At 39.7% G+C, this 18,925-nt stretch overlaps 1 protein-coding gene and 1 non-coding gene across 26 annotated transcripts in view; one reads left to right on the top strand and one right to left on the bottom strand.

Moving 5' to 3' along the window:
* SLC41A3 (solute carrier family 41 member 3) overlaps positions 1-18,925 on the top strand; it is a 99,573-nt gene that overhangs the window by 33,054 nt on the left and 47,594 nt on the right. For 21 of the 25 annotated variants that reach the window (XM_015588999.2, XM_025046457.1, XM_015588998.2 and 18 more), the window contains one exon: positions 5,370-5,477. The exons of 3 other annotated variants lie outside the window; for them this stretch is intronic. In XM_015588999.2, the coding sequence (XP_015444485.1) occupies positions 5,370-5,477 (108 nt within the window). Of the gene's footprint in view, positions 1-4,617; positions 4,638-5,369; positions 5,478-18,925 lie in introns of those variants that run through there. One more of the 25 variants, XM_015589012.2, reaches the window with a different exon arrangement.
* On the bottom strand, positions 9,606-9,707 carry LOC112479398. Its single transcript, XR_003046177.1, has one exon. It is a non-coding gene; the product is annotated as a U6 spliceosomal RNA (small nuclear RNA).

The raw sequence follows: 18,925 nt of genomic DNA, 5'->3' as shown, positions 1-18,925 counted from the left end.
TGCTTCTTAGCTTCACCCCTGGGGCTGCTTTAAGAGTTTGTCACCCCTTTCCTAATACCTTCCTGTGGATACTGAGGGGAGAGACTCTCTGCCCTGAGTCTCGTCTTTTTGACCTTCTACAGCTGCCTCATGTAGAGCATCGCTCAGAACCTCTTCACCCCATTGTGTGTCCCTCAGTTGCTGCAGCCTGGGAGGGTAATTGTCAGTTGGGAAAGCTCAGCAGAATCTGGAAGATTTGGTGAAATATGGAGAGTAGGGGGAGTGGAAATTGTGCCTGACCATCTGCAGAGGTGGCACAGGGTGCCAGTCCAGGAGAAAGTCTAGCTGGAGGGCAGAACACCTTTTCTGACTCTGCATTAAAGAGCCATCTAGGAGACCAGAAAGGAGAAAAAGGAGTATCTTGGGAGACAGGCCCAGAGTATACATGGGGAAGGCTGTCTGCAGATTCTGGTCTCGAGCCATTCAGCTTTGGGAGGTCCAGCAGCTGGGAGAAAGAGAAAATAGCTCTGGAAGTCATGTCCCATTCCTTCTCACCACTTAGCAGATGTGGTTCCCGTGACTCCAGGGTACTGTGAGGTTCAAGGGCACTTGAGTTTCCCTGGCTCCCAAGCCTGCACCGCTACCTCCCTGTTCACCACCATTCAGCAGTGCAGGAAGCAGCCTTGGCAACACCATTCCAAAGGGAGGCCCCACAACAAGGGATCCTGGCTCCTGGCTCCAACTATACCCAGGCTGGTTCCTGCCTGGAGCAGCAGGAAGCCGTGTGCTGGGGCCTCAGGAATTATGAGCCTGCAGTCAGCATGACCACCTGGCTCAGCAGGCATGCCTTGTGGGCTCTCCCTGGTGCAGTCCTGAGACCAAGGGCATTGGTTGCGTGCTGGCCTCGTCTCCTCTCAATCTGGGGCCCAGGGGTCTCTCTTTCTGGGGTCTGAGTTCAGTCTGTGGTTGGACCTGGAGACTGAGGCCTAGTAAGTGGCTAGAGTATTAGTTTGCTTTTTAAAAAAATATTTTTCAGTTATAGTTATTAATAAAATAAATATCTTAGCTGAGGTTAAGCCCTCTTTGACCACAGCCCTCAGTCTCAGTTTATTTCCTGTATTGTCAGGTCGAGCATGTCCTTTCAGACCTTTTTGGGGTTTATATATACACATGTGTACCTGGAGTCCACAAGAGTGATTTTTATTGTTGTTAGAGTATGATCGCTTGTCACTAAATTAGAGATGAATCAGGGTCCCTGCCTTTGAACATCTAATAACCAAACGCAGAGTAAGATAGATGAATTAACTCATAAATCGGGCTCCTCCTTCATTCATTCAGCATATTTTGTTGAACTCTGCCAGCTGCTCTTGGGCCCTGGAGGTGCAGTGGTGGGTAGAAACAGACCAGCTCTTGCCTTCTTGGCATTTGTAGTCTAGTGAACGAGGCACATGCTCCTCAGATCAAGGAGTGTGAGGGAGTGGAGGCAGTGAGCAGACATTTACCTGTGAAGGAATAGGGAACAATCCATTCTTACTAGAGGAGTCAGAGAATCTACAGTTAGCAGGACAGTTGGAATTGGACCTTAAAGGATAATGTAGCAGTTTCTAGGATGACATGAGAAATCAACAAACATTCCAGGCAAAGGGATCAGTGTGTAATAGATATGGAGAGATGAGTGTGTGCATTTGCAAAGAGTGAGGAACATGAGTGGCCACTGTCATGGAGACGGGGCACTGGGTAAACAGTGAGGGGCCTTGTCGGCTCTGCTCAGAAGTTTGAGCTGTATACTGAAAGCAGAGGAGTTGTTGATTTTGTTGTCATTCTTTGTTTTAATAATATGTGTCATGTATTATTGTTTTATTGAAGTATAGCACAGAAGTGTAGAAAATTGCACAATTCATATGTGTACAGTTTGATGAATCATCTCAAGGGAAATGCACCTCAGTAACCACCACCCAGGTCAAGAACATTCTCAGCCCCCGGCAAGCTCCTTCATGCTCCGCCCAACCTAACCCACTCTTCTGACTTCTAATACTGTGGGTTCATTTTGGCTATTCTCAAGGTATGATACTACTAAGAACAGGAACATTCCTGTGTATATTTCGAGGAGGGGTAGCACAAGGATTCATATCTGTTGGGTATATGTCCAGGAGTGGAATTTGCAATGAAGAGTTATAAAGGGCTCTGTGACATTGTCATAGATGTGCAACAAAAGTCGACCCTGGCAGCGGGGTCAAAGATGGCCTGGAGGGTATGGTTCCAGGCTGCAGGGGAAAGCTGGGAGGCTGTGGTCATGATTCAGAGCTCCCCAATGCAAGGCTGACTGATTTTAGCCTCCCCAGTGCCTGGGACAGATGTCTTTAAAGTTGCTTGTGAGGGCTGTGGCAGAATTTAAGACAGTTATGAAGACTTGGATGTCAAGATGTTGGGGAACATGAGGAGTTAATTAAGTCCTGGATGGCAAAGCAGGAAGGATGCTTGGAACTATGATGGTGGGGTAGGACAAAGTAGAGTTTGGTGAGGAGAGTCAAGTTGGAATCCTGAGTTTGAGGGTCCTGTGGGATGTCCAGAGTTTTGTTAGCAGTTGAGTCAGCAGGTAGAACACTCAGAAGGCAGATCTGTGCTGGTGACATTGTAAGCCACCAGCACAAAGCCCAGTGCATCAGTCAGGGTGCCTAGGTTGTGGGTAACAGAAAACCTAATTCAAAGTGATTAAAAACATTTATTCCTGTAAAGAAGTCTGCATATCAGACAGCTGCAGCACTAGTTAATTCATTGGATTAACAGTGTCACCCAGTATCCAGAGTCCTACTGTTTTTCTGCTTTGCCATTCCATATTTGTTGACTTTGTCCCAAAATAGACCCCTCATGGTTATACGATGCCTGATGTGTCTAGACATGACTTCTCAAATCTCTTTGCCTGTGGTTATGTCCCAGCCCACACCCAAGCAACCACTTACAAAGAGGTTGGGACCCCTGCATTAAGGTTTACCTTCTAGCATTCACTACTTTATTCCTCTTGTTGATGGAGAGTGAGGCGACTGTGGGGAAGTTAACCTAAGGCATGCAATGGAAGGTAACTCAAGCCTTAGAAAGGAGAGGATGTGGACAGAAAGGAACTGAAGACAAAGCGTGAAGGAAAATCAGGATTTTATAAGGTCGGGAGGTCTACAACTTCTGGCCTCCTGAACTTGGGGGTTTACTGTTTGGAGAAAGATGACTTTGGATGGGCTGGGATGAATCCAGGGGTGGGAAAGGATAGGTCAAGAGCCGTGTGTGCCACAGGGCAATAAGTAGTTTGGCGGCAGCCTGATCTTGTCCTCAGCTTGGTTCAATCTGTCCTTTAACAGGGAGTTTCTCAGCTGTGGAGTTGGAATCTTCATAATCAAGATTGTTTTTTCTTGAGAAAGTGTATTAGTTCTGGTTGAGTCAGTCACACAAAGCTATCATGAAACCTGAGAACTATCCAGAGTTGAAAAGTCTATGCCCATTTTGAAGAATCAAGGATTATTAAACTTTGGTGAAATTTCTAACTTTGTAGTCTTCCTAACTGGGGAAAGGAAATACAATCCTTTAAATTAAATTAAAAAAATTAAAAAGTCAGGAGAAGGAAGAGGAGCCCTTTTTGGAGGCCAAGATGGAACGATTAGAAAGGTCAGCATAGGACAGGGGATATGGTCATGGAAGCCAGAGTGGAGAGCGCAGAGGTGTGCCTGGCACACAATAGGAGTCTACTACATGTTTGCGTGGTGGGGTGGAAGATGCCCTAGCACAGAGAGAGCAACGGAAAGGAGGTTAGAAGAGCCAATGGATTCACTCATTTGAAGTTCACTGCTTTCTTTATGGAGAGGGGCATTGCTGCAGGGTGCCGGGGGCAGTCAGAGGCTTGCACAGCCCTGAATTATGATGAGTGATGACGGGAACTCATTCAAAATTTGGTGATGCTGAGAAGGATGGGGAAGCCTTCCATGGCAGGGCAGGTCGAGAGAGGGGGTTTATTTTTACTTTTGGGTTGGCGGGTACTTGGTCTTATGTGTAGGCAGGGAAAGATAGTGCACAGGAACGTGTCAGCTTGCAGATCACATAAGAGGAGATATAGGGTGGTGGACGCTGCCTGGAGGCAAGACTCCAGTCACTGGGGAGTGCCTATGCCTGTGAACTAAAGGGTAAACCATGCTCTGCTGGATGGGGTGTGGTAGTTGATAGGACAGTTACACAGCTGCCCTGGGGCCAGATGCTTCCTGAAGACCAGGACTGACATAAAGGTGGCACCTCCATGCTTGGTGACATGATTTTCTTCTGAACTTTTAGGAGAGGGCAGACTTATAACTCTATCAGAGCTGGTAAGCACTCTGAATTTCACAGGTTTGTAGATAAGCGAAAGAGAGAAACTAAGGTGTAAAGAAACCATAAACAATGAGTCTTTAAAGGACGTGGCCCAATCCCTTCACGTCCATGCCTGGCGACATGTCTTATTGCACAGTTTTATAGGTGACTCTCCAGGGCCCCAAAGATGAGTGGATCTGCACACTTTCACACAGCTCTAGTCTTAGGGAACGGGGGACCGTAGGCCTCCTGTGTCCTAGCTGACAGTTGTTTTTTTCTTTTCAGCTCTAGCATTCCAAAACCAGGAGGAGCTTCTAGTATAGGGGTCACAGGTATCTATAGGGGCCTGGGAGGTCAAATAAATCAGTAGAATCAGATGGGGCATTACAAATTGAGTGGCAGGCAATCTAGTTGCATGTTAAATAGGTTGGAATAGTTTTTACTTCACAAAGAAATGTTTTCTCTTCTGGTTTTTCTTGAAGCATACTTCCCTTTCATTCCTTTTATTTTTAATTTTTATTTTTTATGTTTGATAGAGATCTGGATAGAGGTACATTCTATCTATTTTGACAAATCCAGAGTCCTCATATGATACTCAGTGAAACTTGTACTTGGCCACAGTGCCTGAGAGCAGCAGAGCAGGCCTGGGGCCACCTGGGAGTTCCTGTCCTTAATACAGCAGTGCCACCCTTCAGCCCTGGCTGTCCCAATTCATGAGAACCTCCCCACTTTAAAACTGGTGATTCATTCTTATTTCTATAAACACATTGTGCACACCCGACAAAGCATGCCTGCAAGCTAGACCCAGCCTCACCCCCAATTTTCCCAGGTGCTAACGACCAGGGAGAGAAAGGGGCTCTTGAGGCCACTGGTGGTGTTCACTGAATAGTATTAGGAAAATTTCATGGCTTCATCATTATTTTGTATTTAGTGTAAAGCCATTTTTGAAACTAGTTAGTCTTATTCATTTACTTTATAGGGAGTGAAAAGTAACATTTTCTTGAAATGTCCACGATACGCCAATATGTGTGTGTGGATTGAGCTTCTTATTCTGTCTCCATCAGCACTGGCCCGTGTTTGTGGAGATTAAAGACCTGTTGACGTTGGTGCCACCCCTCGTGGGCCTGAAGGGGAACCTGGAGATGACACTGGCATCACGACTCTCTACAGCTGTAAGTAGATATCTGGACATCAGGGCCACCTACCTGCAGGGAAGGACATCTCCATACCACCAGGTGTCCCGGAAGTAGCTAGTAGGTGGGTGGGTCAAACTCTCCGAAAAGACAAATGTTAGGTTTTGTTCTGTCATGATGCTCTATCTGGTCACTCTTCCCAACCTGTCCTATTTTTCCATGGCCAGTCATATCTACTGGTGAGATGGGTTTCTCATTTAACCCAATGTCAGATAGGGCTCTGAGTCCCTGTGCCCAAGTCTGTGTGCTGCCCCTGCTCAGCCGCCTGGACCCTGCTCCACACATTCACAGTGAAGACATAATGAGCACCACAGGCTTGATGGAGGATTGAATGCTGTTAACGATCTCTGTGATGGGGTGGATATTCTCCAGAGGGCCTCCTTGAATGCCTGCAACCAGAGGTATTTTCCTCTGGGCTCTAACATGGTTTCTAGCTTTGCCACACTTCTCACCTCTCCCAGCTATCCCGGGAATTGATTCTTTTCCTCTTCTCTGATGCTCATTTGATATCCAGTATGTGAAAAAGGTTTGTGGCAAGATGAAGTACGGCATGTTCAAGAAACTGAGAGAAGAGCTGAAGTGCAGAGGGCAAGGGATGGGGGCTACTTGGAACAGGGGGCTGGAGACAAAGGTGACGGGTGATCAGCTGAACAACAGCCCCCAAAGATGTCCATGCCCAAATCTTTGGGGGCTGTTGTTCAGCTTACCTGTGAATGTTACTTACATGGAAGAAGTTTTTGCAGATGTAGTTAAGTTAAGGACCTTGACATGGGAGAGCATCCTAGATTACCCCAGTGTCATCAAGGGTCCTTATAAACGGGAGGCAGAGGGGAGTTTCAGACAGCAGAGAAGAAGGCCTATGAGAGAAACAGAGTCCAGAGAGAGGATGCTCTGCCATTGGCTTTGGAGATGGAGGAAGAGCTACAAGCCAAGAGATGTAGCTCTACCTGCTGGAAAAAGCAAAAGAACAGATTCTCCCCTAGAGCTTCTGGAGGGAACGAGGCCCTGCTGACATTTTGATTTTAGCCCCATAACACTCATTTCAGACCCTTGGCCTCCAGAACTGTAAGAGAATAAATTTCTGTTGTTTTAAGCCACTAAATTTGCAACGATTTGTTGTAGCAATAATAAAGAACTGACCATGGGGCTAGATTATGTAGAGCACTGTAGGATCTTGAAATGTTTCAAGCAGCAAGTAGTGACATGATGCAGACATGCACACACACACATGTACATGCATGCCCACATATGCACATACACACGCACACACACAATTATATTGGTCAGTGTTTGGGAGGGGAAAAAATAATGTTGGCTATCTCTGTCATATTGGCATTTCAGGTGGTACATTTTTATTTCATAATGCTTGACTGCATTTTAAACACTTCCCTATAATGATCATATCTTAGTCTTGTATTTCTTTTAAAAAACATAAAATATGGAGAGGAAAAAATGATTAGTGTAATTCATTACAGTGGTCTATCCAAGAACAGCCTCATTATCATCACATTAAAGGCATTCAACACTCATTCTTTTTTTTTTGTAATCATTGTATTAAGGTATAAATTATTACAATAAAAACTCACAAATTTTACATGTATAGGTCACTGACTTTTTACAAATTTATCTGTCTATCTTTCTATCTATACACCCATGTAATTACTACCCCAACCGAAATATAGAATATTTCCATCTCCCCTAAAAAATTCTCTCATTTCATTTTACAGTCAGTTCAGTCTCTCCCACTACTCCATCCTGGCAGCCCGTGATTCAGTTCCAATCTCAATAGATGAGTTTTTCTTTCAACACCCATTCATGATTTTAAAAAAATACTCTTAGTGCAACTTGAAAGAGAAGAATATTTTATTTATATTGTTCTGGATGTTTTAGCTGATGTAATAAGCCACGGAAAGCAAATGAGAGCCTTAAATATTGGAAAGGGGGAGAAAAACTTGGCATTGATATGCTTATCTCCCTAGAAAACTCTAAGCAAATCACCTGTTAAAACTAATAAGCTCAGTAAAGTGACCCTTTTTTTTTTAAGATTTTTATTAAAATGTACCTAACACAATATTATATTAGTTCCAGGTATACACCGTATTTATTCAACATTTATATACCTAAAAAAGTGATCACTATGATAAGTCCAGTAACCATCTAACACTGTACAATGCTATCACAATATTATTGACTGTATTCCTTATGCTGTACACCACATCCCAATGACTGTTTTGTTTTATGCGTGGAAATTTGAACCTCTTATTCTCCTTCACCCTTCTCCCCACCCCCCTTTATAAATTTTTCAATTACAGTTGACATTCAATATTATTTTATATTAGTTTCAGATATATAGTGTAGTGGTTAGACATTTATGCAATTTACAAAAGGATCTCCCTCATTAGTCTAGTACCCAACTGCCACTATACATAAGTTACCACATTTTTTTACTGTATTTCCAATGTTTTTCTTTACATCCCCATGATTATTTCATAACTGCCAATTTGTACTTCTTAATCCTTTCACCTTTTATACCCCACCCCCTAACCCTCCTCCCATCTGGCAACCAGCAGCTCGTTCCCTACATCTATTAGTCTGTTTCTGTTTTGTTTGTTCGTTTATTTTGTTCTTTAGATTCCACAACATATAAGTGAGATTATATGATATTTGTCTTTCTCTGTCTGACTTATTTCACTTAGCATAATACCCTCCTGGTCCATTCATGTTGTTGCAAATGGTAAGAGTTCATTCTTTTTATTGACCAAGTAATATTCCTTTGTATATATGTACCACAATTTCTTTATCCAGTCTATTGATGGGCGCTTAGGTTGCTTCCATATCTTGGCTATTGTAAATAATGCTAATAATGTTGAAATCAATATAGGAGTGAATAAATCTTTTTGAATTAGTGGTTTGGATTTCCTTGGGTAAATACCCAGAACTGTAATTGCTGGGTCATAAGGTAGTTCTATTTCAAGTTTTTGAGGAACCTCCATACTGTTTTCCATAGTGACCACACCAATTTGCAGTCTCCACATTTTCACCAGCACTTGTTGGTTTTTGATTTATTGATGATGATAGCCATTCTGACAGGTGTGAGGTGATATCTCATCGTGGTTTTAAATTGCATTTCTCTGATGATTAGTGATGTTGAGCATCTTTTCATATGTCTGTTGGCCATCTGCATGTCCTCTTTGAAGAAATGTCTATTCAGGTCCTCTGCCCATTTTTGATTTTTTGATGTTAAGTTGCATAAGATATTTATAAATTCTGGATATTAACCCCTTATCCGATAGATCATTGGTGAATATCTTCTCCCATTCAGTAGGTTGTCTTTCCATTTTGTTGATGGTTTCCTTTGCTGTGCAAAACCTTTTTAGTTTGATGTAGTCCCATTTGTTTATTTTTATTTTGTTTCTCTTGCCCAGAGAGACATCAGAAAAAATATTACTAGGAGCAGTTTCAGAGAATTTACTGCCTATGTTTTCTTCTAGGAGTTTTATGGTTTCAAGTCTTACATTTAAATCTTTAATTCATTTTGAGTTTATTGTATATGGTATAGGAAGATGGTCCAGTTTCATATTTTTGCACATATCTGTCCAGTTTTCCCAATACCATTTACTAAATAGACTGTCTTTACCCACTGTATATTCTTGCCTCCTTTGTCATAGATTAATTGGCCACATAGGCATGGACTTATATTCTGTTCCATTGATCTATATGTTTTTATGCCAGTACCATGCCATTTGATTACTATAGACTTGTAGTATAGTATCAGGTAATGTAATACCTCCAACTTTGTTCTTCTTTCTTAAGATTGCTGTGGCTATTTGGGGTCTTTTGTGGCTTCATATAAATTTTAGAATTATTTGTTCTAGTTCTGTGAAAAATGCCATTGGTATTTTGATAGGGATTGCATTGAATCTATAGATTGCTTTGGGTACTATGGACATTCTAATGATATTAATTCTTCCTATCCATGAGCACAGTAAATGCTTCCATTTATCTGAATTGTCTTCAATTTCTTTCTTCAATGACTTACAATTTTCCAAGTACAGGGTTTTTTTACCTCCTTGGTTAAGTTGATTGCAAGGTATTTTATTGTTTTTGATACAACTGTAAATGAGATTGTTGTGTCATCTTTGCACAGGGGCCATGATAATCTTCTCTGTATCATTCCAATTTTAGTATATGTGCTGCCGAAGTGAGCACTATTTTATTTTATTTTTGATGCAATAGTAATGGGATTGTTTTCTTAGTTTCCTTTTCTGATAATATATTATTGGTATATAGAAATGCAACTGATTTCTGAATATTAATTTTGTACCCTGCTATTTTACTGAATTCATTTATCAGTGCTAATAGTTTTTTGGTGGAATTTTTAGGGTTCTCTATATATAGTATCATGTCATCTGCAAATAACAGTTTTACTTCTTCCTTTCCAGTTTGGATGCCTTTATTTCGTTTTCTTGTCTGATTGCTGTGGCTAGGACTTCCAATACTATGTTGAATAAAAGTGGTGAAAGTGGACATCCTTGTCTTGTTCCTGCTCTCAAGGATACTTTTAGCTTTTCCTCATTGAGTATGATATTAGCTATGGGTTTGTCATAGATGGCCTTTATTTTGTTAACTTGTGTTCCTTCTATTCCCTCTTTGCTGAAAGTTTTTATCATAAATGGATGTGGGATTTTGCCAAAGCCTTTTTCTGCATCTATTGATATGATTATATATTTTTTATCCTTCGTGTTGTGTATGTGGCGTAGCACATTAATTGATTTGCAGATATTGAACCAACCGTGTATCCCAGTAATAAATCCTACTTGATCATAGTGTATGATATTTTTAATGTATTGCTGAATTCAGTTTGTTAATATTTTGTAGAGAATTTTTGCAGCTATGTTCATCAGGATATCAGCCTATAGTTTTTCTTTTTTTTTTTTTGTAATGTCTTTGGCTTTGGAATCAGAGTAATGGTGACCTCATAAAATGAGCTTGGGAACCCTTCATCCTCTTGAATTTTTTGGAATAGTTTGATAGGAGAAGGATAGGTGTTAATTCTTTGAACGTTTGATAAAATTCACCTGTGAAACCATTCAGTCCAGGACTTTTGTTTGAGAGGAGTTTTTTTATTATTGATTTGATTTTGTTAGTAGTAATCAGTCTGTCAGTCTGTTCAGATTTTCTGTTACTTCTTGAGTCAGTCTTGGAAAATTGTATGTTTCTAGGAATTTATCCATTTCTTCCAGGTTGTCAAATTTGTGGGCATATAATAGTTCACAGTGTTTTCTTATAATACTTGGCATGTCTGTGGTGTCAGTTATGACTTCTCTTTAATTTCTGATTTTATTTATCTGGGGTCCTTTCTCTTTTTTTCGTAATGAATCTGGTTAAAAGTTTCTCAATTTTGTTTATCTTTTCAAAGAACCAGCTCTTGGTTTCATTGATCATTTGTATTGTTTTTTAGACTCTATTTTGTTTATTTTTGCTCTAGTCTTTATTTATTTACTTCTACTCACTTTGGGCTTTGTTTGCTATTCTTTTTCTAGTTTCTTTAAGTGTGAGGTTAGATTGTTTATTTGAGATTTTTATTGTTTGTTGAGGTAGACCTGTATTGCTGTGATTTTCCCTCTTAGGACTGCTTTCGTGCTGTCTCATAGATTTTGGATTTCTGTGTCTTCATTTTCATTTGTCTCAAGGTATCTTTCGACTTCTTCTTTGATCTCATTGTTAATTCAATCATTGTTTAGTAGCATGTTAGTTAGCCTCCACGTATATATATGATTTTCAGGTTTTTTTCTTGTAATTAATTTCTAGTTTCAGAACATTGTTTTCAGAAAAGATGCTTGGTATGATTTCAGTCTTTTTAAGTTTATTGAGACTTGTTTTGTGGCCTAACATGTTTTCTGTCTTGGAAATGTTTCACGTGCACTTGAAAAGAATGTATAGTCTGCTGCTTTGGGGTGAAATGCTCTAAAAATAGCAATTAAATCCATCTGATTTAATGTGTCATTTAAAGCTGCTGTTTCCTTGTAGATTTTCTGTTAGAAAGATCAATCCCTTGATGTCATTGGAGTGTTAAAGTCCCATACTGTGACTGTATTACTGTCTATCTCTCCCTTTGTGTCAGTTAATATGTTTTACGTGTTTAGGCACTCCTATGTTTGGTGCACAAATGTTTACTGGGGTTATATCCCCTTGCTGGATTGATCCCCTTTTCATTATGCAGTGTCCCTCTTTGTCTCTTATTATAGCCTTTGTTTTAAAGTCTGTTTTTTCTGATATTAGTATTGCTACCCCAGCTTTTTATTGTTTGTTTTGTTTTCACTTGAATTAAATATCTTTTCCATCCCTTTATTTCAGTCTGTGTATATCTTTAGATCTGAAGTGTGTCTCTTGTAGACAGCATATGTATGGGGGATCTTGTTTTCTTATTTATTTAGCTAGCCTATGTCTTTTGATTAGAGCACTTAATCTATTTACATTTAAAATGACTATAGTTATGTAGTTATTGCCATTTTATTATTCGTATTTATGTTCTCTTCCTCCCTTTTTTAAAAGAAGTCCCTTTAACATTTCTTGTTTACTGGTTTGGTGGTGATGAATTTCTTCAGGTTCCTGTCTGGGAAGCTCTTTATCATTTCTTCCTCCATTTTAATTGATAGCATTGCTGGGTAGCCTAGTCTTGTTGTAGTTTCTTGCTTTTCATCACTTTGAATACTTCATGCCAGTGCCTTCTGGCCTGCAAAGTTTCTGTTGAGAAATCAGCTGACAGACTTATGGGACTCCCCTGTAGGGAACTAACTGCTTTTCTCTTGCTGCTTTTAAGATTCTTTTTGTTTTTAACCTTTGATATTTTAATCATGATGTGTTTTCGTGTGTGCCTCTTTGGATTTATCTTGTTTGGGACTCTCTGTACTTCCTGTACTTGTATGTCTATTTTCTTCACCAGATTAGGAAAATTTTCAGTCATTATTTTTTCAGATAGATCCTCAACCCCGTGTTTTCTTTCTTCTCCTTCTGGTACTCCTATGATGTGAAAGTTGTTACGCTTGATGTTGTCCCAGAGGCCCCTTAAATTATTTTCATTCTTTTTAAATTCTTTTTTCTTTTTTCTTTTCAAATTGGGTGTTTTCTGCTACCTTGTCTTCTAAATTGCTGGTTGAATCCTGTGCTTCATATCTGTTGTTGATTTCTTACAGTGTATTTCTTATTTCAGTTATTGTAGTCTTTTATTCTTACTGATTATTTTTTATGGTTTCTATGTCCTTTTTTATGTTTACTGTCTCTTTGTTGAAGTTTCACAACTAAGTTCCTTAAGCATCTATATAACCAGTGTTTTGAACTCTGTATCTGGTAGATTGCTTGTCTCCATTTCATTTAGTTCATTTTCTGGAGATTTTTTCTGTTTTTTCACTTGGGACGTGGTTTTTTTTGTTTCATCATTTTGGCTGCCTCTCTGTGTTCATTTATATATATTAGGTAGATCTGCTACGTCTCCCAGTTGGCACGGTGGCCTGTGGGGCCCAGTGGCACAGTCTCTTGTCACCTGAGCCTGATGTTCCAGTAGTACCCCTTATACTGGGTTGTATATGTCCTATTGTTGTAGTTTAGTCTTGATTGCTGTTGTCCCATCAGTGGATTAGATTGACCCTAAGACTTACTGGCTGTGAGGATTGGCGACAACCAAAGAGTACAAGCTGTTGTGAAAGGGCTGACCCCACAAAGCAGGATTCACCCCAGCAGGCTCTGGTGCTTGCCAAGACCACCCTTTGGGTGTGCAACTTGTGGGGCTAACCAAGTGGTGTTCTGTTGCGGTTTGAAGCCAACCACCGGGTATGCTGGTTCTGGTACCTTTGAGGAGGGGCTTCTGTGCAGCCCAAAGTCAGCCGTTGCCTGTGACTGGTCCAGGGCTATCTGGTAGGAGCTACAAAGTGATCCACCATTGGTTGCTGGTTACTGTCTGTGCTGGATCTGGAGGTTTGTGGAAGAGGCCATGCTGCGAACCGAGGTCAGTTTTTACCAGTACTGGGTCTGAGGCCACTCAGCATAGGCCCAGGGTACCCTGAGGCCTGCCACTGCCTGCTTGCTTTCCAGAAAGCAGCTTCTGGAAGAGCCTAGGGTGGTATGGGATTTGGGTGGGGCAGGGTATCAGAGTCACCACTGTAGGAGAGTGGTGTTTAACGAGTTAATGCAGATTAGGTTTTGAGTTAATGCAGATTCAGATTTGATGCCAGTTCTGAGCCTGGGGCCACTCCACAAAAGGCTCAGAGCACACTGAGGTCAGCTGCTGCCTGCCTGGGACCTGCAGACCTCCAAAAGTTGTCCAAGAAAGACTTTAGTGTGGATCAACACCAGCTGTCCACAGGCTGCTGAAACAGCCTCTGGTGGTACACGAATTAGTGATGCAGGGTCTCAGGAAGTCACCAGTGTGGGTCGAGTGGTGTTCAGTGGGTTAATGCAGATTCAGAAATGGTGTCAGTGCTGAGCTTGGGGCCACTTTGTAAAAGTCTCAAGAGCACATCAAGCCTAGCTGCCACCTATTTGAGGTCCGCATGCTGGCAAGAGTTGTCTAAGAAAGACTGCAGCATTGGCCAACACCATCTACAGCAGCCTCAAAAAAACTTCTGGTTGTGTGCAGGTTGGATGGGGTGGAGTCCCAGGGAGTCATCAGGGTGTAGTGAGCAGCACTCACCAGGCCAATGAAAACTCAAGTTTGGCCATGTTGGGGGACGGCTGAACACAGGATGTTGTAGCCGCCAGCCCCCGAAAGACACACGGACCACCAGGAATCAATGAGTCATAGGAATCACACTCTTTATTCAGCCAGCTGGGTCTGCCAGCGGTACGCAGACCCCAAATCAAGCAGCCCCGAAATGTAGAGGTACAGGGTTTTTAAGCCTAAAATCCCATTCTTCATTCTGTCTGAACACAAAGGTCTATTTTTCTCCTATTCACTACCTGTCAACCTATAGGTCGGGGTGTGCAAGTGGGGAGTACAGAAGCAGAATGCTTGTTACCAGAATGTTATATCCCTATGATCAAAAGCCTTTTGTTCCCATGGCAATAGTCAAACAGTAATTTTCCTACAAGTAATAAATCTCAAGTAGTCATTCTTCAGGCACCACGAGGACAATGGCGGCTTTCCCTCCAGCCCTCGCTCTGAAGACACACACTCAGTGTCTCCCTATATGTCTCTGGCAGCTCCTGAGCTGCTGTTTCTCTGCTGGAGCCCAGGGTGAGTGCCTGAAAGTGAGAGAGGGGGTCCTTTAAAAGGACATCTGGGTTTCCAGCCACCCTCCGTCTCACCTGGATGGACAAAATCCCCACTGATTTTTACAGCTAGATGCAACAGGGGGCTCCTCTTCCAGCACTAGTGCTCTGGGCTGGGGAGACCATTGTGAAGTTGGGACCCCTTGCTCTTCAGGGGGACCTCTGTAGCCAAGATATCTCTCCCAATTCTCAACTACTACACATGGGTGCAGGGCCAGCCCCTTTCACATCCCACCCTTCCTACCAGTCTCCAGGTGGCCTCTCCTTTATATCCTTAGTCGTAGGACTTCTGTTCAGCTAATCTTTGGATGGTTCTCCAGGTTGATTGTTCTATGTTAGTTGTAATTTTAATGCAGTCATAGGAGGAGGCAAGCACAGCATTTACCTACTCTGCCTTCTTGACCAGAACCTCCAGAATCAAAGTGACCCAGTTTTAAAATATCTAGATGAAATTTGAAACATACATTTATATATATGTATTTATATATTTTCATACCCACTAAAATAATCATTAAAAATACAGTTGGAAAAGAGATACCTTTGAAACTATTAACTTATTTTAAAGCATCTCTAGACTGAAGCCTCAAATAGAAATCTGTAGGACCTATGCAAATAAAACAAAACTCTATAAAGGGAAATATAGATTTGTTAATACAAATCTTGACTGGGAAAAGTCAATGTTGCAAAGTTATCAGTTCTCCTGGTTTTAGTTTATAAAATTAATATAATTACAATTAACATGCCAAAAGTACTTAGGGAAATATTTGACAATATTAGCTTATCTGGAGGAATGAGTGAGAATAGCCAAGAAAATATTGGTAGGAAAAAAAGAAAGAATACTAATGGCGAAATTTGACTTTAAGATTTTAAAATTTAACCTAAAGGCATAGTAATTAAAATATTTTGCAACCAGTCTCAATTGAAATTTGTCATAAAACAAAAGAGAACATCTAGAAATAAGCTTAGATATATATGAATATAATCTATTATATACTAATTCTGGCATTTTAAATCAGTAAAAAATTTATGAATTATTAATAAATGGTTCTGAGATAATTGTTTTTTCTTTAGAAATGTTTTCTTTAATTTATGTCATACATAAATACATATTTTGAAAGACTGAATAATTTAAAGTAAAGCATGATACAAGAAAAACATCAGTATTTTTAGAATCTGGTGACAAGAAATGCTTTTTAAGTAGTGGAACAAATGCAGAATCCATAAAGGAAAATTAATGGCCTTGTCTCAATTAAATTGGAGGCTATGTAATAATTTGTTTTAGTTTCCTAGGGCTGCCTATAACAAAGTACCACAAACTAAGTGTCTTAAACAATGGAAATGTATTGTCTCAAAGTTCTGAAGTTTATAAGTTCAAGATCAAGGTATTGACAATGTTGATTCCTTCTAAGGCTGGGAGGAAGAATCTGTTCCATACCTCTCTCCTACCTTCTGGTTGTTTGCTGGCAGTCTTTGGTGTTCCTTGGCTTGTAGACACATCAATCCCATCTCTATCTTTTATCTTCACATAAAGGTCTCCCTCTATTCCTGTCTGTTTCCAAATCCCCCCTTTCGATAAGGACAGTGGTCTTATTGGACTAGGCACTCACCTTACTCCAGTATGACCCTATCCTAACTAATTACATCTGCAACAATCCTATTGCCAAATAAAATCACATGCCGAAGTGCTAGGGTTAGGACTTAAAATTCTTTGGGGGGAACACAGTTTTACCCATAACAATTTCCTTGGCATATATTTTAAAAGGGAATAACCAAAAGGGGAAAAAGTCATATAAAATAACAGAGAGATTGTATCTTCAAATAGCTATGAAGCTCTTATATCAAAGATATGATCTTTTTTTTTAGGGTTTATCAATGTGAAAATAAATGTTCATAAATAAATGAGAATATAAATCAATATAGAAAAAATTCTCAATCATTGTTAGTCATCAGTGGATATTCATTAACTGATACTATTTTATTTCATGTCAGGTTGGCTCAAAAGACTATGAATGTGTCCACAGTTGGCAATAGTGTGAGAAATGAGAATTCTCAGGTACTAATGCTGACAAGCATACTTTGGTATAGGTTTTCAGAAGGGCAATTTATAAAACTGTAAATATATGTAAACCCTTTACCCAGAAATTGTTTCTGTTACTTTTCCTAAAGAAAAAGACATGTACACAGAAATCTCAGTACAAGAATGTTCTTACAGAGTTTTTTTTTCTCTACTTTTTATTTTGAAATAACTATAGATTCACAGGAGGTTGCAGACAGTATAGAGAGGACCTTTGTATTCTTCTCCCAGTTTCCTTTAATGTTTATATCTAAGGTTAACTATCATACGTTACCAAATCCAGGCAATTGACATTGGCACATGTACGTGTAGAGTTCTGTGTCATTTTATCGTGAGTAGATTCGTGTAACCATCACCACAATCAAGATACAGAGCTGTTCCTCACCACAATGATCCTTCAGGCTTCCCCTTTATAGTCCCAGCCACCTCCTCTTCTCTCCCATCATCTCTAATCTCTGGCAACCACTGTTCTGTTTTCATCTTTACATTTTTATTGATTTAAGAATGTTATATAAACAAAATCTTATAATATGTGACCTTTTGAGATTGGCTTATTTTCACTTGGCATAATGTCCTTGAGAGCCATCCAGTTTGTTTATTGTGTATATCAATATACTTCATTGTTTTTATGCCTGAGTAGTATTCCATGGTATGGATATACCACTGTTTGTCTAATTATTCACCTTTTGGAGGACATTTTGGTTGTTTACAGTTTTTGACTATTATAAATAAAGCTGCCATGAATATTTGTGTAGAGGTTTTTGTGTAGAACAAGTTTTTATTTCTCTGATTTCTCTAGGAATGAGATTGCTGGCTGGGATAGTAGTATTTGTTTAGTTTTTAATGAAAATGCCAGAAAATTTTATATATTCTCACCAACAGTTTTGAGATATGCAGTTTTTCTTCATCCTTGCCAATAGTTTGTATTTTCTAGTTTTTATCATAGCTGAATTAATAAGTGTGTAGTGATATCTCATCTATGTGTTAATTTGCATTACCCTAATGACTAACGACGTTCAACATTTTTTCATGTGATTATTCACCATTTACAGATCCTTTTTAAATTGTATTACTATTTTTATTGTTGAGGTTTTTTCTACAACTTTTACGTAAATATTTTTAAATTAATTTATTTTTTATGGTGACATTGGTTAACGAAATCCAATAAGTTTCATCTGTACCCTTTAACAATAAGGCATATGTATATTTACACTGTGTGTTCACCTCCCATAGTTAAATTTCTTTCTCTCATTACATTCATTTATTTTAGCTTTTACTTCTCTTGCTTTTGAGGTCAAATTCATAAAATCCTCTTTAAGCCCAAGGACCTTGAGTTTAGTTCTTATGTTTTCTTCTATGCATGTTATTGTATCAGGTCTTATATTCATGTCCTTAATCCATTTTGAGTTAATTTTGGTGTGTGGTGATAGACAACAGTGTAGTTTCATTCTTTTGCAGGTGGCTTTCCAGTTTTCCCATCACCATTTATTGAAAAGGCTTTCCTTTCTCCACTGTATGTTTTTGGCTTTTTTGTCAAAAATTATTTGCTCATATAAATATGGGTTTACTTCTGGACTCTCGATTCTGTTCCACTGGTCCATGTGTCTGTTTTTCTGCCAGTGCCATACTGTATTGATGACTGTCGCCTTGTAGTATAATTTGAAGTCGGGCAGAGTGATGCCTCCAGCCTCGTTCTTTTTTCTCAGGATTGCTTTGGCGATTCGGGGTCTTTTGTGCTTTCATACAAATCTGATGATTTTTTTGTTCTATTTCTTTTAAAAATACCGATGGGATTTTGATGGGATTAATTAAATCTATATAATGCTTTAGGTAATATGATCATTTTAACATTTTATGTTGATTCTTCCAATCCAAGAACATGGAATATCTTCCCATTTCTTTGTATCTTCTTCGATTTCTTTTAATAGGGTCTTATAGTTTTCATTATATAGGTTCTTCACATATTTTGTTAGATTTATTCCTCAGTATTTTTTTCTTTTTGTTGCAATTGCAAAAGGAATTATTTTTCCACTTCTTTTTCTGATGCTTCGTTATTCGAGTATAGGAATGCTATGGATTTTTGAAT

Source organism: Pteropus alecto, unplaced genomic scaffold (genome assembly GCF_000325575.1).
Source record: "Pteropus alecto unplaced genomic scaffold, ASM32557v1 scaffold124, whole genome shotgun sequence".
Taxonomy (NCBI): Eukaryota; Metazoa; Chordata; class Mammalia; order Chiroptera; family Pteropodidae; genus Pteropus; species Pteropus alecto.
This window is presented reverse-complemented; position numbering and strand designations above follow the sequence as displayed.